Source organism: Psittacula echo (genome assembly GCF_963264785.1).
Source record: "Psittacula echo genome assembly, chromosome: Z".
NCBI lineage: Eukaryota > Metazoa > Chordata > Aves > Psittaciformes > Psittacidae > Psittacula > Psittacula echo.
In genome coordinates, this window is record NC_137742.1 from 104,561,341 (window position 1) to 104,585,106 (window position 23,766).

At 44.3% G+C, this 23,766-nt stretch overlaps 1 protein-coding gene across 1 annotated transcript in view; it reads right to left on the reverse strand.

Annotated features, from left to right (window-relative positions):
• FANCA (FA complementation group A) overlaps positions 1-20,046 on the reverse strand; it is a gene marked incomplete at its 5' end in the record, with an annotated part of 36,283 nt that extends 16,237 nt beyond the window's left edge. The window contains 22 exons of the mRNA XM_080637876.1: positions 15-119; positions 1,909-1,985; positions 3,110-3,159; positions 3,255-3,315; positions 3,764-3,852; positions 4,973-5,032; positions 5,128-5,223; positions 5,611-5,721; positions 6,970-7,103; positions 7,647-7,788; positions 8,234-8,310; positions 9,268-9,380; positions 9,951-10,017; positions 12,352-12,385; positions 12,862-12,944; positions 13,664-13,776; positions 15,098-15,171; positions 17,035-17,130; positions 17,424-17,566; positions 18,337-18,409; positions 19,324-19,433; positions 20,007-20,046. Coding sequence (XP_080494002.1) covers positions 15-119; positions 1,909-1,985; positions 3,110-3,159; positions 3,255-3,315; positions 3,764-3,852; positions 4,973-5,032; positions 5,128-5,223; positions 5,611-5,721; positions 6,970-7,103; positions 7,647-7,788; positions 8,234-8,310; positions 9,268-9,380; positions 9,951-10,017; positions 12,352-12,385; positions 12,862-12,944; positions 13,664-13,776; positions 15,098-15,171; positions 17,035-17,130; positions 17,424-17,566; positions 18,337-18,409; positions 19,324-19,433; positions 20,007-20,046 — 1,948 coding nt within the window. The remainder of the gene's footprint in view (positions 1-14; positions 120-1,908; positions 1,986-3,109; positions 3,160-3,254; positions 3,316-3,763; positions 3,853-4,972; positions 5,033-5,127; positions 5,224-5,610; positions 5,722-6,969; positions 7,104-7,646; positions 7,789-8,233; positions 8,311-9,267; positions 9,381-9,950; positions 10,018-12,351; positions 12,386-12,861; positions 12,945-13,663; positions 13,777-15,097; positions 15,172-17,034; positions 17,131-17,423; positions 17,567-18,336; positions 18,410-19,323; positions 19,434-20,006) is intronic.
• Between the last annotated feature and the right edge of the window lie 3,720 nt (positions 20,047-23,766).

Below are 23,766 nucleotides of genomic sequence, written 5' to 3' on the forward strand. Positions count from 1 at the left end.
GCCTTCCCGCATACCTTGATGCTTAGCCTGCTCCACAATCAGCACTCTTAGTTCAGCTAGGTCAGCCTTCAGCTGCTCCACAGGCTCTTTGGAATGGCTGGTCCCTACTTGAGATCCATCTAGACAAGCAAGAGAGAAATGCAACACATTACCCTCACCTTTGTGCATTCTATCAGCTCATAAAATGCATTCACCAACCTCTGCATATATTTTCTATAAAAACAGTAACTACTTTTCTACAAGGTACAACAGATCCCCAAACTGTCAATCTGCCACATAAACAGCTTTGGTTTCACATTCAAAATGCGCTATTTGATTAATCATTTATGAGCTTATGCCTAGTTGCAGACAGGAAATTAGCTCTTAAAGGCAAGAGATAAAAGAGTTCTCCTTTCAGAGTTTTTTCCTACTTGCTTTAGTGCTCTGCCCCTTGCAGAAACATTTACTGTCCTCAAACAACTGGAACCAGTCTCAAAATTCAGAGACAGCGTGAATACTACATCATCAGCGTCTCCTCATGCAACATCTCCAGATGCTACATGTTCCTCTGTTCTGTTTTTTGTTTAAAAGAAGAATTAAAAGGAAATTCCTTTTACCACTAGAAAGAGAGTGCCACCAGCAACAAGCTGCCACAAGCACAGCCCCAAAAACCACCCATACAGTTGGTTAGGCAGGAGCAGCATCTTGTGCATGGGTCAGAAATAACTTGGCACTGAACATGAGAAGTAACAAAGGTTAAAATTAATACTCATTATAAACACACTGCAAGGTAACAAGGATTCTGCTGAGTCACCTTTAGGTGCAAGAGGGAGCACTAATGAATAGCACAGGCTTAGAGCTGACTAAAACTCGATCCTGCCCTAAATCCAGCCTCTGTGCAAGAGCCCTACGGACGGGATCAGGATGTAGGGGTCGGGAGGGGACACAGATGAGGATGCAGCACCACTAGAGGTCACTGGCAATTCAAAGCCTCTTGCCAAGCCCTGGCTGCCCGTTGGGATCCTGCTGATCCCAACCCAGCATGTCAGATCCTTCATCCCTGCCGGTTGCTAGGACAACCTCAGCAGCCCGATTGCTGCACATCTGCAGTGCCCAGGACTGCTTTGTCATGCCTCCCCAGCATCTCCAGAGAGCTTCAAAGGCCCCAAGTGCCCTAAGAAGGACTCAATTACAGATTCTGTGTAAACAGAGCTCACTTATCGCCACTACACTCTGGCCACACTCTCTGCTTACCAGCCTGACCTTTCCATTTCTATAAACGTGTGGTGAGGATATCACCCATTTAAGATGCATCTGAAATGCCCACTTGCTGAAAGAGACAATAGGGCTCATTAAATACCTATTACACTGATACACACTGCATCAGTAATGTGGATACAGTGAAGGGACCTGAAATTAGCAGGGCCCTCCCACCCAAACACATGTAAACTATGGGCTGCAATCCCTGTCCCACTGGCTCTGTTCCTATCCCCTCCTGCTTCCCCAGAGCTCCGTCAGGCACAGTAATCCATTCTTAAAAGAGCACCACAATGAGTTGAGACAGTGCCATTACGCAAGGGATCAACACAGCAGGTTCACACCCCGGGCTAGCCAGAGCCGAGGAGCATTCAAGCTGCAAATGCTGATTCATGGAGATGTCTCTGAGGTAGATTTAAATCAGCGAGCTCAGGCATTGTTTGCAGCCACAGCACAGAGCTCAACAATCCCACCCAAGCAGGATAGGCAGACAGTCATTATAAGAGTAACTCCTTAATACCTTAGTAAGACATAAAGAACATACACATATTTATGTGCAGATTAAAGGCCTCATCAGCTGTAAATTCTTGAAAATTTTCAATTCAGGAGAGCATCAATGGAAAAATTCACTTTTCTTCAAACTGACCCAGAAGTAAATGTTCTACTTTTTACCTTGTAACATTTTCTTTTTCATAGCATTACAGGCTTGCATGTATGTTGAGTACAAGTTGGAGGGTATTTTATCGGCTCTGTAACAAAACAGAAAAAGCAAATACATTCATTATACCACATAACCACGCTCATACTCCAGATTTATTAAGTGTAAGCCCAAATAACAGCTGTGCTATGAAATGTAATTAGAGGCTCCTAGGCATGGAGAGCATCTGAACCATTTTTTCGTCATCATCTGACACAAGGGCAAGAAATCTATACCTAAGGCTTTCACAGCAAGTATTATACACATGTAACACACACTACACAAAACCAATACTATATACATTATTAACACATGTATTGATACCCATTCCATATATTACGCGTCTAAGATCACATGAGAGTAAGTTGTGACATGCAGGATTCACACATCTAAAAGACTGATGTGATGGAGGCCAAAGTTTGACCTCTCATGCTTGCTGGGCAGGCAGGCAGTATTAAAAACATATTACGTGAGGCTCCCCAGAACCCAGCTGCTTCTCTCACAACTTTAAACAATGATCCAGTCTTTAATTTTAGAGCCAGACTAGAATGACGAGGCAGGACCAAATGCCTCATCTGTAGGCAGTGTCACGAACATTTTCTCTTCATGATAGGTTACAGGGGAATTACTGGATTTAAAATAAAGCTGCTTCTGCAATGCAGAAAAGCACTTCTGAACATGCATGTAGGACAAGCCTGAGTTCTGAGAGGGGCAGTGTTCTCCTGGGGTGCCTCAAGAGCAGCTCATAAAGCATTAACAGACATTTCAGTTTCATCTTCCACTTCTCCAATATCTTTCCCAAAAAGCCCCCCTTTATCAAAAAAGAGGGGCTCATCTTCCTCATCAAATTTTATATTCAGCAGTATCCTCCAAAGTCTGCATAAAAACATACCCTGCCTGCAGCCAGAGGGCTGCCTGGGACTCCTAGTTAATGGTTTCACAGTGGCTAGAGGCCTAACTACAGAACTGAAGACATTCACCTGTACAAATAGACTACTCCCTTCACAACTCAACTTGCACACCATGAGCCTGGCCATGAAGCCCTGCCAAGAGGGCTAGCCAGGGCTCAGCCTTCTGCAAACAAGGATCAAAGCCTCCAATAATCTGATGTGAAGATAAATGTTCTGACAAGAAAAGTCCAGAAGCACAGAAAGTTACACTGGGCAATCACAATACCTCTTTAAAGAATCTATAAAAGCCATGCGCACATCTGGGGTTTTAGGGAGCTGCAAAAGAAAAAGAGGCAGGTTAGGTACAAACTACACACTACACACATCTAAATGGGAGGATCAAAAAAGAGAAGCCAAAAGCAAATACTAACCACGTGTGGCCTGAGCAAAGCAGGAAGGAACCGGGAAGTATAATATCGTCGCCTGAAAATACTGAGACAGAAAATAAATAAAGCAAAATATTAACCATGCCAAAGCTGTGCAGTGCCATCTCATTACCACAACAGTTTATTTGGCTCCTCCAAACAAGAAATATTCATGTTGCCATGAATAACCACAGACAAATCAAGCTCAGATTAGCCAACAGTTATTAATTTCTTTAATTTTTATTTATTATCACATTTGTGGATTTTTCCAGTTGTGTACATGCTTTTTCACTCTCTACACAAATAACCTCTATTTAGATGACTACTGAGGAAGGGAACAACATGTGAAGAACTTCCCAAAACCTCCTTTGCCCATATCCTCCATTTTTCTTGTTTTCTTATTTTGATTTCGACTTGGCTTTTATTATTATTAGCATCATCATCATTATTATTGTCACCATTATCATCACTATTACTGCAGCTAAAACCCAGAAGAGTTGGAAAGCACGTGGTACCTGGCTTCTATCACAGATGTTGGGATCTTCTTTGTGTTTTCAAATATCTGAAGGGCCTTTTCAACATCATGAAGCGCCTGGCCCTGGGGCTGGCTCACACAAGTAACACGGAAAGAAAGATGTTGTGAGAAATCAAGGATGACAATACTTTCCCTGCTTGTTCTTCCAGAGTCAGCAACAGTCATCTGTGCTGGGAAGTGACTGAACAAACACAACAGAATAACAAGAACTACCTGATATGCAGAGTAAAACTGCAGGATGGAGGAGCAGAGCCTGAACCATCAGCCTGCCTCATTAAGGCTGTAACAGCTATTCTGGGTCAGCTCAAAGGTCCATATAGCTCTGTACACACATCTGACAGCAACTACAGCTGATACTCCTGCTTAACATCACATCATATATCCAGTTGCACCCCATCAGGAACAGTATCTTTTCTGCTCCAGGTCTGGCTTATTTTATTCTATTTTGGTTTGTACACTTAGAATTAAACCCCAGCCCATGTTACTGCACTCAGAGGGACTGTCATCCCTGGTTTCTCTTGTCTGAGCTGTAAGTAAGCTTAAGACTACAACAACCTGTGCCAGTTTCTCAACTGACAAACATATCAGACTTGGAAGAAATGACATTAAATCTTCATTTACAACTTGCAGTTCATCACAGGACTAGATTTAATTGCAGTACACCCAGCTACTCCATTGCCAGCCTGTATGTCACGTACTGCAGTTGACTGACTGTATAAATGAGGCCCCTAGTCTACCATACTTGTGATCAAAATATAGGAAGGGACACTAAAGGCAAATTCTTCCTTATCAATTACTGTTATTACCCAAAACTTATCACAAACCACAGCACAAAACTGCAGAGTCCCTCCCCGAGTCCCCTTTGAGTATGACCACCTTGATAAAACACTAAAAAGATATATCTATACTGAAAACAAGATACATAGGTAGGTAGGTAGATAGATAGATAGATAGGATAGATAAAATGCTTTACTATGTGATCAAATCATATGGAGCAAATCCCTCGAAGGAGATGCTACCAAATCTGAGGAGAATCTGCATATTTATGGCCACTAACCCATCTTAAATCTGGAGAAGATTTGGCAGCGTGCTTAAACTTGGTAGGAATGGCAGAGAGGTTGATAGCCTAAACTCTTTCCCAGAAGAGGGGCATGACTGATGAGAAAACTGTTAGCTACACCAGCAGTACCTGCACAGACTCATCTGTGGATGATAAGTCTTCGTAGAGCCCCATATCTTCTATAGCAACCTATGTGAGGTTACAGAGATACACATGGTCACAACACAACTCGTATTTTAACAGATCCAGGAAGAAGTATTTGAAAAGAGACAATTTTGATTGACCTTGAGGTCATCCAGTCTGGTTTTAGCCAGAGTGATGTACTCCAAGAGAACAGACCGATGTTTTGTTGGCACAAAAGGTGGGTACATTATATGGACCTGAAATACGAAATTCACAAGATTAGCCACTTTACAGTGTAGAAATTCTGTTCAGTGTTTACAGCCATTTACCTCAAATATTTCCCAAAGAACATGTTACTGATTCTTGTAGGATAAGCCATTTTCATGGCAACCAACAGGAAATTTTTCCCCAGCAACAACACAAACAAAAATCACTGATGTGCTTAAATTTAACTCCATGAAAGGAAAACTCCTTCTTGTCAAATAAATAAAAATCTTGTACTTCCTTATTTCAGAAAAGTTTTGAATAATGTATCAGCAGTAATGCAATTACTATAACAACATTAATAATATACTGAGCCTAGTCAAAGGCACACACTTTGGAGAAGTGTCCTTAGAAAACCATCTGCATTAGCATTTTCTCACCTTCAGGTACTGCGCTGGTTCAAAGGGCACCAGCTCTGACAAGAATTCAAAGAGGAAGACCAGAGCTTTCTTACTGCTTGTGTGGCAACTACCAGCGTTCCCAAAGGAAGCCTGAAATAGGGAAAAATGACAATGTAGCCTTTCGGCACGAAAGAATCCCAATCCCAGCAATGCTGCAACTCAGCGCACAATTCCCAGGCATGCGTTAGAGATCTGCTTCCTATCAGGAGAATCTTCCTGGAGAGAGAATCTTTCTAAAGAATGACTATAGGCCATTAGGAAGAAATTCTTTACTGAGAGCGATGAGACACTGGGCCAGGTTGCTCAGAGAAGCTGTGACTGCCCCATCCCTGGCAGCGTTCAAGGCCACGGCTTGGAGCAAGCCGCTCTAGTGGAAGGTGTCCCTGCCCATGGCAGGGGGTTGGAACTGGATAAGTCCCTTGGACTGGTTAAGGTCCCTTCCAACCCAAAATAGTCCGGGATTCCGTGATAAGTCTCCAGAGAAAGTTTATTGAAGTCTCCAGGGACCTTTTATTTTACTTTCTCTGTCCAGTTTCCAGAGTCTGCCATGTCATGCTTAACACTCACTCTGATGTGCTACCATCAGAGGTAGACCAGTTAGAGGAGTTAAATAAGGTAACACTGAAATGCACCAAAAGTGAGATTCATGAGGGAACCACACATCTGCAGGTTTCCACACAGGTTTACCCAAGCATTGTAAGGAAATAAGCAAGTCTGAGACTATACAGAACATAAGTGATTTACCTTTTGATACATCCTGATCACTCCACCAGCAAAGGCTGCATTTCAGATTTGCAAACTCATACAAAGGAATTTACAGGTTTAAATTAGTGGAGATTTGCATACCTAAAATACCTGCATGTTTATAACTAGAAGCTAACAACCAATCATCTATAAGGTCAAACACAGCAATTACAGCTGCATGCAAACATCCAGGAAATATGAATGTTTCATCTGCAATAACCCACAGCTTATGCAATAACAACAGTGTTGGTTATCAAGATACTGAAATACATCCAAGATTATGATTATAACAGGAATTACATGTCTGCATTCCTGACAAATAATATGAGAAGGCAGGATGGACTTAAAAGATGAAAGGAGGGAAGAGCAGAGGAAGCCAAATAACATATTCTCTGTAGACATAAAGGCAGTAATGAATATTAAATCATTCCTAATATCAATACAATCACTTATTACTCTTTGCTTTGGGTTCTCTCGCCTTTCCCCCCTAATTCCTGACTATCTTGTGTGAAAGTAGGCTTCCACTGTGCAGCAGAACATTTCTTATGCACAGGTTTCTTCACATACTTAGAGTCAAGCCGCAGTTCATCTTACCTTAAACCATTTAGAGTAAGGCATGAACACAGCAGGGCCCTCTAGAGCAGCCTGCCGAGCTATCAGGAATGCTGTGATCATATTTTCCACGTCATAATTCCCAAAGGCCTTTATCAGAAGATGGCTCAGTAGATCTAGAAAAATAAAACAATAACCCCAAACTTTGCCCTTGATACTGTTGTGTGTAATTTTTCCACAGTAAATGAAGCCAAATAACTGCAATAAAACATCAGAAGGACATGTATTGCAGCTTGGAGAACGTTTGAGACCTGTTTGTAGTTTTTCACGCACTGTCAACAGTCAACTCTTGGATTTCAACCTGCAGGAACTGCAGGGAGTCCAGCAATAAGATAATCAGTAAGAAGCATTAAAAGACAAGGTCTGCTAGCAGAGGTGAGATACAAGAACTAAGCTCCAGTAATTACTATTCCAATTAAGAATTAAGGTAACTATCAAATAACCATTCTTAGCTGCACCCAGAGTTTGAGAAGTGTCAAGCAGAAGGACACCAACATGGATGTCTGAAGGGAAAAGCAGATTTTTCTGCTTTTCCACGCAGGAATCTCAAAACAGCAACTATTAATATCTATATTGCTACACCAGTTGGCATGGTTTCCCTCTCAAGTACCTGAGAAAAAAGCAGACATTTGCTTAAAAGTTTGCTAATACGTACTTACCTTTGAAGAGCTGCTCAGCCTCAGCATGACAGACTGCCAGTGTGGAAACACAGGACAGAACATGCTGCCAGTTCACTTCATGAGTCTCCAGCACTTGCTGCAGCTGGCAGATCGACTCCTTTGCACTGAATGCCACGAACAGCTGGAAGAGTGAAAACAATTAATTTCAGCTATGACATGCAGCTGCCCATAGGAGTGAAAACACCACCAGGATTAACATGCAGGTGTCTTTTGAAAAAGCTATCCTCTATGCATCTTCTGCATCAGCTTTTCAGAGCCAGATACCATCCTGAACTGGGACCATCCCTGGCTAAAATAAACAGTAATATTCCAGCTCCTTCAGGAGTCATGTCATACTCTATAACAGTGAAAATTCACATATTCAGTTATCATCGCTGTTCTCATTAACAGCTTTGTACAAATGAAAACCCCTGTACTACTCTCTCTTCATGCTTCCTCCTGCCTACAGTTTCTGGCAGCTGTGACTGGAACACACTATTTAAAAAAAAAACAAACTCACTTCAGATATTTCAGTGAATATAAACCCAACATAATAAAGTTCTCTTTGGGAAACCAGAGAGACCTACTTTGCGATACAAGGTAGTGAGCAGCGAACAGGTTCTTGTAAAGCTCCACTCTTTCTGCATGTGGATGGCATCAGACACTGCACCCAAAAAATAAAAGTTTACTTTTCAGCAATAAAATAAATTTTAAAATACACCCTTAACTTAACCACACACTTCCACAAAAGATTTGGCTTTGGCAGTCAGATACTTCAAAAACTGCCCACTGAGATACTCTGTCTCCCATTCATTTGTCTTTGGAACATAGTCTGTGGCAACAAGGACAGTATCATTTCACTATGGCACTGTCATCTCGAGGATGTTCTTGTGATCACTCATTCACAGGCCAACAAAGAATCAGCGAGGAATCATAATTTTCCTCGGTAACTTCTCCCCAGTGGAAACCAGCAATGACACAGCTCTCCCACACAACAGGCAAGCAGCTCTAATCATAGCTCAGAGTGATTTTAACAGAGATTTTGTAGCCCAAACGTATTTCTTCCTAAAACCATCAAGCTCCACAATTACCAGTCAGGGATTAGAAGCCTTCCTGTCGCTACCTCTAATCTACCAAAAGAAACATCCAGCCAGCAGAGAAAGGCCACGTCTTATGAGTAAACCCAAACATGAGGGACCAGACTTGCTTTATCCCCAAGCTCTCTGCAGCACTGCCTCTCCCACCCAGTTTCCCCTTTGGCCAGAACTGCTCCCAGAGGCCAGAGCTCTCCTGTGTCTGCCCCATCAAGGCTGCTATTAAGTTTGACTCCAAATATCTGTTCACAAGCCACTGGCTGAAGGTCTGTTTGAGGGTGCTGACTTTCCACCTACAGTTTTCTCCTTAACTACAGCCTTCTAGAGACCAGATTTTAAGGAGTTTTGGTTTTGTTTTTGTTTTGTCTGAGCTGGCACCCTGCATATATAGACCCTGGGAAAATTGCTGGGAAGCCAGGAGCTTCTCTGGCTCCTCCAGGCTGGACTCAGTGAAGCCTGGTGGGATGGAGCTCCGTATGCACAGTGACACACCCTGGAGACACTCACTTCTCCCCACCTATTCCTACCTTTCAACAACGGGTTGTAGGTAAGAACCTCGATCAGGGTGTGTCTAAAAAACTGCTGCAAGGAATCCGGATGAACCGCACTGTTATAAAGTGACACACTGAACACATTCAGCCTGTAAATGACAGGGAAATACTCAGAAACAATGCACAGGAAGTATGATAAACCAGGTGCTGATTACGGTGAATTACTCTTTTTCCTTCTACATCCATCCCTCAAATTGCCAGATACACACCCTTTTTTGTATGTATTTTTAAAATATCTATTGGTTACTCTACATCATGTAGCCATCAGGTTGACAAACTTGAATCTAACGTATACCCCTGAACAGGATGGGGCTTTGACATGTACAAAGTAGTTAAAATAAGTTTGGAAGCAGGAACTGGAGAAGACAATGGCACCTTCCAGGTACTTCTGCTCAGAAGCAGAGCGAGAAAACTTAAGGATGCTCTAAGATCAGTTCTCACACTGCTAGAACACCCTTTCCTACCTGACACTTATCTTTCTGAAAGCATTTTTATTTGCACAGATTAGAGAGGAGAACACTAAATGTAAGTAACACTGTTGCGGGGTGTGTGTAAGTAAGTTACTAAAACCCATAACATTCGCTTTATTTCAGTAACAAGCATTAACAGTGGATAAAAAAACTCCTCCTGACATTATTCAGAGGAACAGCATTTCTTACCAGAACCTCCTAGCTTGCAACATGGAAACATCTTCCTGCTTCTCTTTACCAACAGCATCAAGCACCCCTGTACCCCAAAATAAAGACACAAAACCATAGTGAGAGAAATGGAAATGGAAGGAATTGTGACACTAAACAACTGGCAGGAACTAGCAGGAACAAGTAATTTGTGCACCTTTGAGAAGGTGACCCCATTAGGGAAACGCGCAGAAGCCATTCAACAACATTAAATTCTTACAAATTTTTTCAAGAGTGACAGACAGACTCAAAAACTATTAACACTAACCTTGAACCAATTTAAAAGCATTCCCAAGAATGTGCTAATAATTAAGCCCTCTAAAAATGCACATTTTACTTCCAAACCCAGTCCCAACTGTGCACTGCATCTGTGAGTGTGAACACTGCAAAGCTGCGTGAGAGAGAAGCCTGTCTGAAGGCAGATTGGCAGAACCAAGCTTTGAATGAACAACCGTGGTAATAATGGTCTTAGCCACCCGGGCCAAAGAGGACACTGCGGTGAGTGCCACACATTCTAACTGCAGCAAGGCTTCATGTTACATTTGCTTAGCAGAAATTCTCCCAAAAGCTCAATCTGCCCAAAAATGACTGGTGGAGGTCAAACAGGTTTACAGCTTGTGCAGCCTACATCACTCAAAGCCCACACATTGAGAAACCCTTTGCTTCACAGCCTGCTGCATCTTTCTCATCCCATCCTACCTTTAAAAGCCTCCTCTTGTAACAGTTAAAAGAGTTTTGTTTGTTTATTTGTTTATTAGGATCAGTGAACCACCCTTAAAAGGAAATTTACTGAGCTGTGTCCCTCACATGCCTTTCTGAGGCAGCCCACAGCATTAGTACATAATATCCTCCTCTCCTGCTAAGGAATACTTTAAGGTTAAGTAGGGGAGAACAGAGAAAAGGAGATAAACTCTACTTATCTTCAGCCACAGGAGTTCAATATAGCATTACTATGAAGCACAGTGCTCCCATGTTACACTCAGCCTGTCCTTCTCCTCCAGTTAAGCTCTTCATTAATAGTGAATTATTTTACATAGAGAATCCTAATGTTCTTCAAAGCAGCCGATTAACTAAGCAAAACCCCTTAAAGGTGACCCAGAAGTATACACTAATAAAAATACCTTTTAAAGAACCTCATTTAATACAATTTTCAGACACGCAGACTGCCAGTCAGTCAGTGGCAATGTAGGCTGCACAAACGTAAAGGTCAAATGAAGAGCAGGTTAGCAGATTCCTGTCTGACTGCCAACTGCGGCTTCTCTTCCTCCAAAATCCCCCCTAGCCCTGCGTTTGGAAGGGTTATTTTTCAAGTACCAACATAAGGGCCTCCTGAGATGGGACTCATTAAATAATAAAGCGCTTCTTGCAGCTTTCTGTTTTTAGAAACACTCCCTGAGGTCTGTGAGGCATCTCTGTCTACAGACAATGCTCCCTGTGAGACACGGGTACGAGCCGGCAGTGCCCACCACAAGAGACACATACGGGAGGGAGCAGTCCCGGTGTCACATCCTGGTTTTTCATCGTCTTACAGCAGAGGAAAAGCACTAACCTCTGCAGCAGCACCAAGCACGTTGCGGAACCATAGCAGCAAGAAAAAGGAGAAAGTGCTGTCACTAAGGAGACAGTGAAGTAACAGCAGCCACAGTCAGATTGTGCTAGTACACTGGTGTAGGGCATGTGAGGAGGTGCAAACACTTCCTCTGTTGTACAGCAGATACAGCAACTTACTGTGAAGATCATGTGTTACACAAGGCAAAAATAACCCTCGTGTGTTTACCCTTTCTGCATCGGATTTGCAATGCAAACCAGGTGTTACTCCTTGAACTCTCAGCAGCAGCATCTGGTCTGCCCTGGCCAAGACAGACACACTGTCCATGGGACAGCTTTTGAAATCTGGCCATTTAAAGACTGCACACCTACATTAGATGTCTTTGCTCAGCATTAAAAACAAAATAGGTTTCACAAAACATTAGTCTGCAAATCCAGACTGTGAGCAAGCAAAATTGCTTCCTTGCACCTAACTTTCTAAATCCAAAGTTTAATTCACTGAGCAGAAAAAAAAATTATCCTAGCCTAACCTCTGTGCTACAACTGCTCCCAATCCAACTTGTTAAAAATCAGCTCAGATACCTGCCTGATGTTGCAGCTGGGAGCATCAAAATGAACTAGTATAAAAGGCAAGAAATTATCTGCAGTGTCAGGAGACAATCACTTTACAAGAGCAAAGGGAAAAGCAGAGGCACAGAGAATCAGTGACACAAATATTATGCAGAGGAAAAGATTCCCAGGCAAAGCATTTCTTCATAGAGACTCAGAACTGAACAAGGAACATAAGTCTAGCAAACAGTGCCAGCACAAAGCTACGAATCACAAGAATACTTACACGTCAACATTCTTTGCAAGACAGCGCAACAGATCTGTTCAAAATTGACAAATTTAAACCATTTAGAGTTTAAGAGTCACAGTTATATGCAAAGTCAACTGACTCGAAGAAATAATTCTGTCCCTCTTAATTTGAAGCTTAACATTTGCCTCAACCTATACACCAGAACAGATACAATAGACAGAGGGCAAGCACCTCCCTGCTTAACAGCACTCCTCTTACCAGCCTTATATTTAAATGAAAAGAAAAAAAAAAAAAAAAAAAAGGCAATCGAGGTGAAACTGGGGAAGCTTAAAAAGCCCTTTACGTGCCACTTTGGAAAAATTCTCCATTAAAAAAATTGCTCTGTTCTGGTTTCACCATTTCCTCCTCACCCACCCTAGTACCTGGACCACCACCCTTTCTTTGTTGCTCTATGCTTAGATTTCTTTATATTCAGTAAGGCACAGAGGTGCAAAATGGAACTACTTTTTCAACAACCATTTGTAAATAGGATCATTTTGTCCTTACATTGGGAACCTTCTTGAATTCCAACTTCATTCCCAGCTCCAAATTTTGCTGAAAGCCATTCTGAAGAAACATGATAGCAAAGTCTGCAAATCAAGAAGGAATTAGTGTTTCAGCATCCCTCTTTCATTAAAGATCCCTTGCTCTTTAGCCTCCTCATCCCACTTTCCCAATAGTGCTAGTGTCTGAAAGGCTTCATTCACTACACAGCAGTTGGCAGGAATCATGTATTTTCTTAGAGTAAAATTACTCTCAGGCAAAAGGACCAAGAACAATGGCTGGCAAGGAGCACAAAAACGTAAAAAGAATTACAAAGACTAAAGCAATTCCAGGTTTTATGCTCTATTACCACCGCAGAACTCATACGAGTTGTGCCTGACCACCTGCACCAGGTCAAAGATGTAACTGCAACTCTTCAGTCAAATTGTGTAGTGATTTTTTGTTTTCTAAACAAAACCACCAAATAAATAATAGAAAATTATAGCAAAATGGAACTGTTACATATTTCTGGTCTAAAATATCACTTTGCAGGATTGTTACATTCTCAATGCATGATCCCTACTCCATACACCCTGCAACTACGCTTTCTTGGCATACTATAACTCAAAGGGATATAGAAAAATCAAATCAATTAACTTTTAAGGGGAAAAAATGGCTAAATTCTCCACAAATATGAAAATATATTCCACTCACTGAAACCAAGTACAATAATACAAAGCTTGGCCTCAGTTTCTACACCTCCAAGCCTTTGACTTGCACAGCCCTCACCACAGGCTGAGCAGACCAGTGCCCAGTTGAGTCTTGCCTGAGAGAACATGTCCAGCAAGCTCCGTGTCCCCAGAGGACTCCACTGCCTGTTCACAGAGGCCACAGAGGCCACTGCACAGCCACTCCACTGCAGCAGGGGCAGATGGGTTGCTGAGAACAAACAAAAACATATTCAATTCAATCCCTCTTGCTTTTGTGCTTGGGTTGTTTTTTTTTCTACCACCATCCTCTTGGACTCAGGAAAGTCATTTGGTAGGACTCTGCCCTCTATGTGGCATTTCCTTCTTTTAATTTGGACCAGTAAGAGCTTTATTTGCTTTATAAAAAGATTTCACAACAAATACATCCAAATGAAAACATACATGTGAAATTGTGTATTCAATTATTTCCTAGTCTCTGACATTGAAGTGTTTCCATTTAGAAAGTTCTGCTAGACAAAAGACTTTGGTTCCAAACCCAGCCTGGTTTGTATTGGAAGGGACCTTAAAGCTCATCCAGTCCCAACCCCCTGCCACTGTCAGGGACACCTTCCACTAGAGCAGCTTGCTCCAAGCCCCTGTGTCCAACCTGGCCTTGAACACTGCCAGGGATGGAGCAGCCACAGCTTTTCTGAGCACCCTGTGCCAGCGCCTCAGCACCCTCACAGGGAAGAACTTCTGCCTGATTTCTAATCTCAGTCTCCCCTGTTCAAGCGCAGGCCCATTACCCTAATTTCTGAGATACTTAGACAAAAATGCTTGGGGGGGAGAGGGGGGGGAAGTTCTTAGTCTATCCCCTTGGTTTCCCTAAATCTGAAGTACAGTGGGCACTGAAGGCTTTCTTCCAATCCCAGTAAAAGACAAGTAAACCAATATCAAAACCCCAAAAGAGTACTGCAACATTCCTTTGACACCCTTAAGAAGGCAACCTGAATTTCACGAAGCCTAACTGGGTTGTTAACTCTGTATTGGTAAAAAAAACATAGTACAACCAAATCAGTTCTTAGTATTCTCTGGAGATTAGCTCTGCCAAACCTTACTGAAGTGTATAGGTTTGTGAAGACAGAAGCACACAGCTTCTGCAAAGCTTCTCCTCAAGAGCAGCACTAACTTTTACAGGCTAAGTGAGTTTTCAAAGCTGACCCAGAGGCAGAGTCAGGTGAACTAAAAGAGCTGTGTTACCAAGTCCAGCACGTCACAGTAACCACACACATACAGAGAGCCAGTGAAACAAAGCACTAGGTAAAATATTACCCACCTAACCATTTCACTTCATCTCTGATTCGCACCCATCAGACAACCACCACACCTTGAATTAATTAACCCAGAGTAACCTCTCAAACCCAGGATAACTTCTTAAATCCTGCTAATCTGATCACTCACCAGCATCTGACTATATTCTTAGTCCAGAATACTCATGACTAATCCCTGATTATATTTCAATAGGCTTTAAGAGATTAAATACATCTGCAAACCCATAAACCTCTGCTCACCTCTCTAGCAGCTGTCCCAGGCCAATGATGTCGCCTCTGTACAGGTGCCACACAGCTTCCAGCACTGGAGGGTCCTAACGAGATGCCACAGGTCATAGTCTGCATTTTGCAGTTAACATTTGTCTAACAGAAATTATATGTTAAAAATAAAGCTAAATTCACTTTATTCAAACTATCCAGAACTTACTGAAATTTGAAAATGACAACATAGGAAATACCAGCTGAGGAAAAATTATGTTTGATTTTTCCTTCCTACAAATTTTAAATGTTTTTAGGCTGAAGGTGCTTCAGCACTTTAAATTTTCATGATCAAGTAATAAATAGATCCATCATTGTCCCCCAGAATAATAATGAATCTGCATATTCAGAGGAGCAGTGGACACCCCACGAAACTGGTAACACCACTAAGTTTCAAGTCTCGTTAATTCAGATCGAGAAACAGATTAGAGAACTGTCACGTGGTGTAGTAACTGTTTATTAGCCTCTGTAAAGCAAGTTCACTGCTTTCAAGTGAAAAGACACATTACAGAAATGTAATGTGTCTACACAAAAACTACAGAAAGACACATTACAACCATTCGGGCTGAGAGGCTGATGGACACAGGAAAAATGAACACCACGTGGGCTCTAGATAGAAATACTCCCAGACAGAAACAAAGCTTTCACACCTCATGAAGGAAGAGGTACCTGGGAGTTTTGGGCACACACACCATTCAGAAGAAAAGGCAAACCCTAGGAGTTTCCTGCAGCGAGCAGCAGCTGCCTCTCAGCATGACCCTGGACTCACCCACATACTTTGCCTTTGACAACCTAATTCTTTACTGTAACAATCTCAATTACACAGCAGCACTTGATCTCCATGTCTACCCGAGGAAAAGGAGATCTTGATCAGCCTAAAGAATACACAGAATTCTATTTTCAGCCCAGGATGGGATATTTGAGACTGGTAAATGCCTCTTTATCCTGGCAGATCAGCCTCTTCCTTGTTTCCCACCAGAGCAGTGAGTAATCAGAACTGCCCCACTCACAAAACATCCTCAACTCTTCTTAGAGCATCACTTATCTTGAGAAAACAAACCACTCAGATAAAATCAAGACAACACATTTGTAAAGCAACATGACCTGTTGTCCCCTATCCTTTTTCTCTCAAGCCATTTTCTCCATGAACTCACTTGGGCTTATCACTATTCCCAGATAAATGGAGGGATAAACCAGAATACCACTGGATATTGCTGGCAAAACACATAAAGGACTTCTGGGGCCTTGCTGCTGCACAGCCAGCTGGGCGGTTCTGCACTGCTTGGTTAATTGACCCAGATTGCTTAGCCCACACAGCAAACCTATGCGTCAACCAATGAGTACTTCAGTGGTAGCAGCAGGGCAGCGAAGCTAAATAGGGAAAAAAATTATCCCCCCCCCCAGTGTCTAACTGCAGTGTCACTTCAGATGAGTTTAATCCCATCACCCATGCTGTAACTCCAGGCATTGAAGTGCCATGCCCTTCCCTAGCTGGTTCCTAGTGAGGACCAGCTGTGCCAAGGACAAATGGGAACAGTTCAACATCTCCTCCTCTACTAAGTCCTCTTCAAAGGAGCAAATCGTGCTACAGGGGCAATGAACTTGCTTTAAAATAATAAAAAAACAAAGAAAAAACCCACCATTAATAATTCAGTTCATGCTTTTGAAGGTTCAGAAAGATCACAGTCATCCTCAGGAGGAGTTCATGACTGCAGTCAAGCAGAGCAGGTATAAGCAGTCGCAAGAGTGCTCTAGGTGACCAATAAACCCACCAAGGGAACCTGAACAGAATTCACAGCACTTCACTAGTCCATTTAACAGTTATCCTTGGCCATCATGGGAGAGATGGGGTGAAAACACACTACCACATTCCACAGGTAAAGTCGAAATGGTCTGTAGCACAGCAACATTTCTCTTACCTTCATTTTCCACATTTCTTGACAGAAGAAAGAGCGAGAGAACACATTGTTCGCCAGCAAATCCTTGACTGATTGAAGCAAGGAAGATAACCTCTTCTGGAAGCACCCCAGAAATGAAGCAGAAATAATTTCCTTTGTAAATAACACAGTCTTAGAAAAACAAATTTGTTGCTTTTCCCTGTTTATCGCTTTCTAAAGGGTTGAATAGTGAAGAGAATTCATAGAAAAGGCTCAAACTTTTCATTTTAAGGCTGAACTGAATGCAACCTGGCTGACATCAGCAACACCTACGTGTTTGGGTGACTTTACCAGAACAGATAAACTAGGTTTAAAGTTAAACTTCGCATTACTGTTTTCTTGATAAACTTAATGTAAACCTTTTCCCTTACTCTCTGGTCCAAGTTCAGCAGTGGGACTGTAGACAGGCTCGCAGAAGCCTGGCAGATCCGTTCAATGTTGGTAACCACATTTTTGGCTGCCAGTATTGCTGTGGGCACACCCAGCCTTGAGGCCTGCTCCTGCAGAACAGAGACTAGAAAAAAAACACAAAAGAAAAGAAAAAAAAACAACCAAACCGGAAAGCTGTCAGTATGGGAGAAAAAAAGGCTTGAAAACATGACTATGAAGACAGAAGTCCCAAGTCTTAAACATCTTCCAACACAGATGTCATTTGTTGCACTCGGCAAATCACTTTCATTTCCATATATCATTCATTTACTGCACACAAAACAGACGCAGAACAAATACAGAGGTGGAATATCCTTCCAAAGCAGATTTCTGTATTTTAGCCTCATGAGGCTCACAGTAACACTTTTAAATCAAATCATAATACTCAGTGGGGTGCCATCACCAAACAAGTAAGAGACACATAGAATCATAGAATCACTTAGGTTGGAAAGGACCTTTAAGATCACAGAGTCCAACCATCAACCCATCAGGTTTCTCTCTCAATAGTTTCCCTTACACAGCAGGTCAGATTGTACCATTTGTTTTGCTTATCAAGATGAATTGTTTGTATCAAATGTTAATATTCAAAATACTTGGTCAGTACTGAATAGCATATGATTTTATCTGTACCTTTTATTTCCAAAGGCTGTCATGCTTGCAACATGCAGCTCCAACCAAAAAAGGCAAAAAAATTAACTGCAAAAATAACGTGGAAAACCAAATAAAAAGCAGCTGGGTGGGAGACCAGAACAATGAAAAGAAAGTAAAACTGGTATCACATTTAACAGACAAAAATTCATTATATGAAGAAAGCTTTTTTCTACATCTGTCTCCAGTAGATACTCTTTTACTCACCTAAAAATGATTCTGATGGTGATTCCTGGTGCTCTGTGGCATCCTTTCCAGCTGGCTTGACTGAATCTTGCACCTGCAGGCCAAAAACCTAAGTCTTAGATGTCTGTTACACACATTTACACACCTACTCTTTCCAAAGCTCTGGCACTCCTGGGGGCTGGTGCAACTCAAGTGAAACTAACACTCCCAAGCTCCCATATGGTTATGGTAAACCAGAGACTTCAGGGCACCTTACAGGAGACATATGTATAGTTATTATCATTTTATGAAAAGAAAAGGACGCAGGTCACCCAACACATCAGCAGAAGCACTAGAAACAGAATTTCTACCTTTCAAGTCCCTTCTGTGAAGCCACACTGCCATAAATATTTGGTGAAACATGTCAAAATGTTGGATCCTTCTCTAGTTAAACGCTCTTTTTATAAAGACAAACGATCTCTAGAGAAAGAAACATCCTTGTGGCTGAACTATGGCAAGTATTTCAGCTGGCTATTGCAGTTAAAGAAAAAGCTTTCTCCAATGGATGAGAAGAGGGCAGAATGTGGCCAAGTCAGAATATTGGCTCACGTGTCTGTACAGGCAGATTACACAGGTTTTCATAAAGACAGTCACATTAGTTGGCAATTCAGAGGAAACCCAAGTCTCTCTTGATTTTCTCCTATCATATATTCATAAGAAGCCAGTTCTGACCCCAAGAGAAAGGGGCTAGATTTTCCCTCTCACAAATCCAAACCATGCTTAACCATTTTTAGTCTGTAACAATAAAATACAGAAGAACAAAGGAAAAATAAAATAATTATCTAATTTGTGCAACACAGACCTCTAAACTTCAGATTACTCCTTCAGTGATGTTTTTTCTTTCCATGTATCATGAGAACGGTGTTCCCAGGGCATCCACTCTACAGCTGCCCTAGGAAGGACACCTCCAACTCGGATCTCCCACCACTCCCAGCCTGACCTCTACACCCCAAACCACCCCACTCCTACCTCCAGGAGGAAGTCATTCAGGTTCTGATGGTGATCCAGAAGGCGCAGCGCTGCTTCCTGAAGCTCTGCTCCGCTTTCAAAGGCACTTTTCCGTTTCCTGGCTCTCCCTGCTGAGAAGTTGGATTTATTTTATAACCCTAGCTTGCCCTGGCAGCCCCCCTGAGGACGCCTCTCTCTCTTTGCTGCCACAGCACACACCACTGACAGGGCAAAGGCAGGCCCAGGCTGACTGTCATTATCCAGCAGCATGCCAGGAGCAGCACAGGATGTTTGGGTATGGTTCGGTGGGCAGCTCTGCAGACAAAGCCCCATGGTCTTCAGCATGAGCAGCCCAGTGCAGGCAAAGCCCTGTCAGGCACAGTCAGCATGCAAAAGCCCTTGGCACCAAGCAACCACAGTGGTGCCCTCACACCACCACGCCAGGACAGTAGCCGCGTCAGGGCCACCAGCTTTTGGAATAGGGTTTATGGGGGGAGCGGGGGGAGCAGGGGCAGCAGGGCTGAAAAGGAGCTGAGGTGAGGGGCTGCCAGCAGCCCAGAGCACCACGGAGACTGGGGGAAGAGGGGTGTATGAAAGCAGAGAGGGAGCATTCAGTCCTGCCTTCCCCTCCGCTGTTCCTGCAGGAAGCACCGGGCCAAGAGATCCCTCAGCGCAGCCCTGGCGCTGCCTCAGCCTGCACCTACCCAGCAGGGCCCGCCACGTCCCGCGGCCCGAGCCCGCCATGACAGCGACACGGCCGCTTCCCGCCAAACCAACCCGCCCGCCCTGCGCCGTCATTGGCTGCCGCCGGCGCAGGCCGCCGCTGCCCATTGGTTGGAAGCGCGGCGTGGACCCGCCCTCCCGCCCGCCATGTTGGTAGTGGCGGAGGCGGAGGCTGCCATTTTGGGGAGGGCGGTCGGTGTCGGGTAGTTGCTGTGTCAGGCCGTGGGGAGGGATGGCTGAGGTGGGATGAGGAGAAAGACGCTGGGAGAGGGCACGATCAGAGGGGAAGGCTCTTCAAGCGGCTGTTTGTGGCAGTGTGTGGTGCAGGGGTAGCTCAGGCTGCAGCCATGACATGGTGGCCAGGAGAAGGACTTTTCCCTGACAGGCCCTGGGGGGGAAGCTGCACACTTGTGGGGGGCTCAGCACAGCAGCGACAAACAGGAACCCCCACGGGCTGGTGGGTTCCATTCCCAGGACCAGCCCTGTCAGCCACAGCATTTCCCTGCTCCTGGGATGTCCTGGTTATCCTGAACACAGGAGCTGTTGCCTGGTGTGCAGCAGAGACAAGGTATTTGTTTGTGCCACGCTTGCACAAAAAGGGTGCTGGGTGATATCCCACAGAGCTAGCACTCCAGCCATAATTTTACCTATTTATACAATTCAGCTCAGGTTAGTAAGTCCGTGTAACCCTCCAACCATTTAACAACTTGGCAATTAAACATGCAGTTGCATCATTGATTTCTTACTATGCATGCTCAGGAAAAGGTCTTTTAACCTGGGCTTGGGTCCTTTGACTTGAAGGTGTGATTTTTATTATTCTATTGAGAATAGTTCATCTAAAAGACACCCTAATGTCGTGCTGACCATCAAGGCCATACCTTGACAATGTCCCTGTGTTTTCAGGATGTACCATCTCCAAGGATAGTTCTTTCTGAAGATTCATTAGCCCTGTTTCTTAAACTGCCTATGCATGGCCAAAGCCTTCCTCCCCAGCTGTCAATGCTCTTTATTAGTCAGTATTGTTTCCAGGTCATCCTGACCTTTTAGGAGGCCCCTTATCTGTTCAAGCTTTTCTGTAGTGACACAAATACCAATTGTTTAACCATGTGTACTTTGAGCAACCTGGTGTAGGTGTCCCTGCCTGTGGCAGGGGTTGGAACTGGAAGAGCTTTAAGGTCCCTTCCAACCCAAACCATTCCTGGATTCTATGATAACATAAATCCCTTTTTTTTAAACCATATTTTAGCTATATCCCAATTTTTTTTTTAGCTAAGGATGCCTACACCATCCTTGCTGACAGCTCGTGTGATGAAACAGGCCCCTTGCAGCCCTGCTCCCTTGGGAGCAAGGTGCTGCGTGCTGAGAAGGGGACAAGAGGAAGCTGGAATTGCCAAGGAGAGAAATCACCAGCCCCATGCAGCTGGGTATTGCTGAGGGCCTTAAGGGTTGCAAAGGGAGCAACGTGGAATTCCCACAGGGATTTTCACTGGTTACCTCTCCTCTGATCCTTCCTGAAGGTGAAGCACTGCTGGCTGGCTGCTGTTAGCATGCCCTGCAGAGGGTTGGGAGCACGAGGTGGTAAGTTGTTTGGAGAAGGATGGCAGGGTATGGGCAGGTAAACAACCCCAGGGTGCTCCCCGCTGGGAGATGAGCTGCTGTTTGCAGAAGTTGGAGTTGTGCTGGCTTTGGCCGTGGGATGGTTTTATTGCAGTGCTGGCCCCAGGAGCCTGTGAGTCAGCAGCATTCACTGCCAGGAGCCAGAGAAATCCCTTCCTGGAGAAAACCCTTCCCGGCAGTGCTGGCGAGAGACTCTGGGTCCTGCCACCGTGCCAGGGAAGCTGCTGGAAGTCACCACAGCACCAAATCGTGGCTTGGAGACAGCAAGTGAAACCCTTTCCAGAATCACGTTTCTGAATCGCTTTAAGCCCTCAATGCCACCCTCAAGCTCGTGGTAGCCGGGTTTTGGAGGGGCACATCAAAAGAGGGAGCGTTTGTTTCCTCTGCAGCCAGTGGCTCAGTGAGCTCTGGTGCTGGCTGGAGAGCTCTTAGCTGGCAAAGCAAACCAAACCCTAACCCCACAGCAACCCTGTGGTTGGGGGGACATAGGCTGGAAGGGGATGGCCTCCGCAGAGGAATGGAGATGAGGTGGTAGCAGCTGAGGGAGCAGAATTGTGGGACCTGGCACCTCTGTGTTGTCCCTGGGAAAGCACAGCCAGGGGAAACAAACTCCAAGGGGCGAGGGAGTACTTGGGTAAGTACTTGGGTAAGGGGGAACTGAGGAGAGCAGACCAAGGTTAACTTGATTAACTTGATTAAGAAGCTGGAAAGAGGACTCATCTACAATGGAATGAAATATTTGCATCAGGAAGGGAAGGGAAAAAGGAAGGGAAGGGAAGAATTTGCCTGCTAACATCCTGGAGATAAGCAGGGAAGGAGAAAAGGAATTATTCAGCAAGGTACAAACAGAGAGTGTGGGATGGGACAGGTAGGGGAAGCTGCTTGTCCCTGAGCTCTGAGGTCAGTACTGCACAACTCAGGGGTCTCAGGTGAGCTCCCACCTCCAGGACATGTCCCAGGAACTTGGGGGGCTCATGGCACTGGGATGTCTCCTGCCCTGTCTTCCCTGAGCACCTCTGGCTCACTGTGGAGAGCCCAATAGAGGAGCCATCGCCTACAGAGGGAATGGAACAGCAAAGGTCTCTCTTATTTGTACTGCTGGAGGTCTCTGGCCTCGCTGTTACACTGCTGTACCAAGAGCTGTGCTCACTTTTAATCCTTCACTTTGTTATCTGTGAGGTACACTGAGTTAATGCAGTCTGCACAGAGAGTTGGTTCTAATTAAAATATTAATGAAGAAGACTCAACAAAGGAAAAGAAGCTTTAACAAACTGTCTGTGATTTCATCTGTCCGCCTCTCCAGCCTGCTGCGATGCGTCGCTCTCCTCCTGCAGCAGGGCAGATCTGGCAGAACCCAGTGGTGCTGGGCAGCAGGACCAGCTAGGAGAGCACAGTCCAGCTCAAACCAGGGTGCTTGTGCTTCTGCAAAGGTATCCCCCAGCATGGTTGGCCCTGGCAGGGCATCAGACCTGGATCTGGGGCTTCTGGGGTACTGCAGTTGTTTATTCATGCAGAGAATAAGGGAACCGGGGAATTCTTCCAGTGTCTGGAAGCCTGGTGCCTCCTTGACAGACAGTGATGTTGCAGACCCACTTCTGCCCCAGAGTGGGGTGGAGGGCAGCAGTAGGGAACGCAGCAGGAGTTCTCAGTCTCAGAAAAGGGGCTCAAATGACTCGGAGTTGGCCGGGGTGTTTCAAGGAACCAGAAAGTCTTGGAGCAGCGAGTGCTGCTGGGCACAGTCAGGGACTTGTCTCTGGTTTGACCAAAGAAGAAAAAACAGGGGGAAACTATCACCGTGATGGTCAAACCAAGGAGAAATGCTCTGAGGGGACGTGGAGAGGTGCAGCTGAGAGCTCAGCATTGCTGTTCAGAGACAGTGGTAGCTCACCAGGCAGAAACACCAGGAAGCTCCTCATGCTCCGACCACATCTGAGGCCAGCATGCAGCAAGAGCAATCTGCCTTGGCAAACACTCCCTCCTTTCATGGCCCTCAGTTTATTGCAGCATCTAAGGGCAGTGGGGTAGGTGCATCCCACCCCACGGGTGCTCTGCGTGCTCATCTCAGGTTCCTGTGGCTTTTTAGGGAAATTGTTTTGCATGTGACAGATGAAACCCATGGGAGTG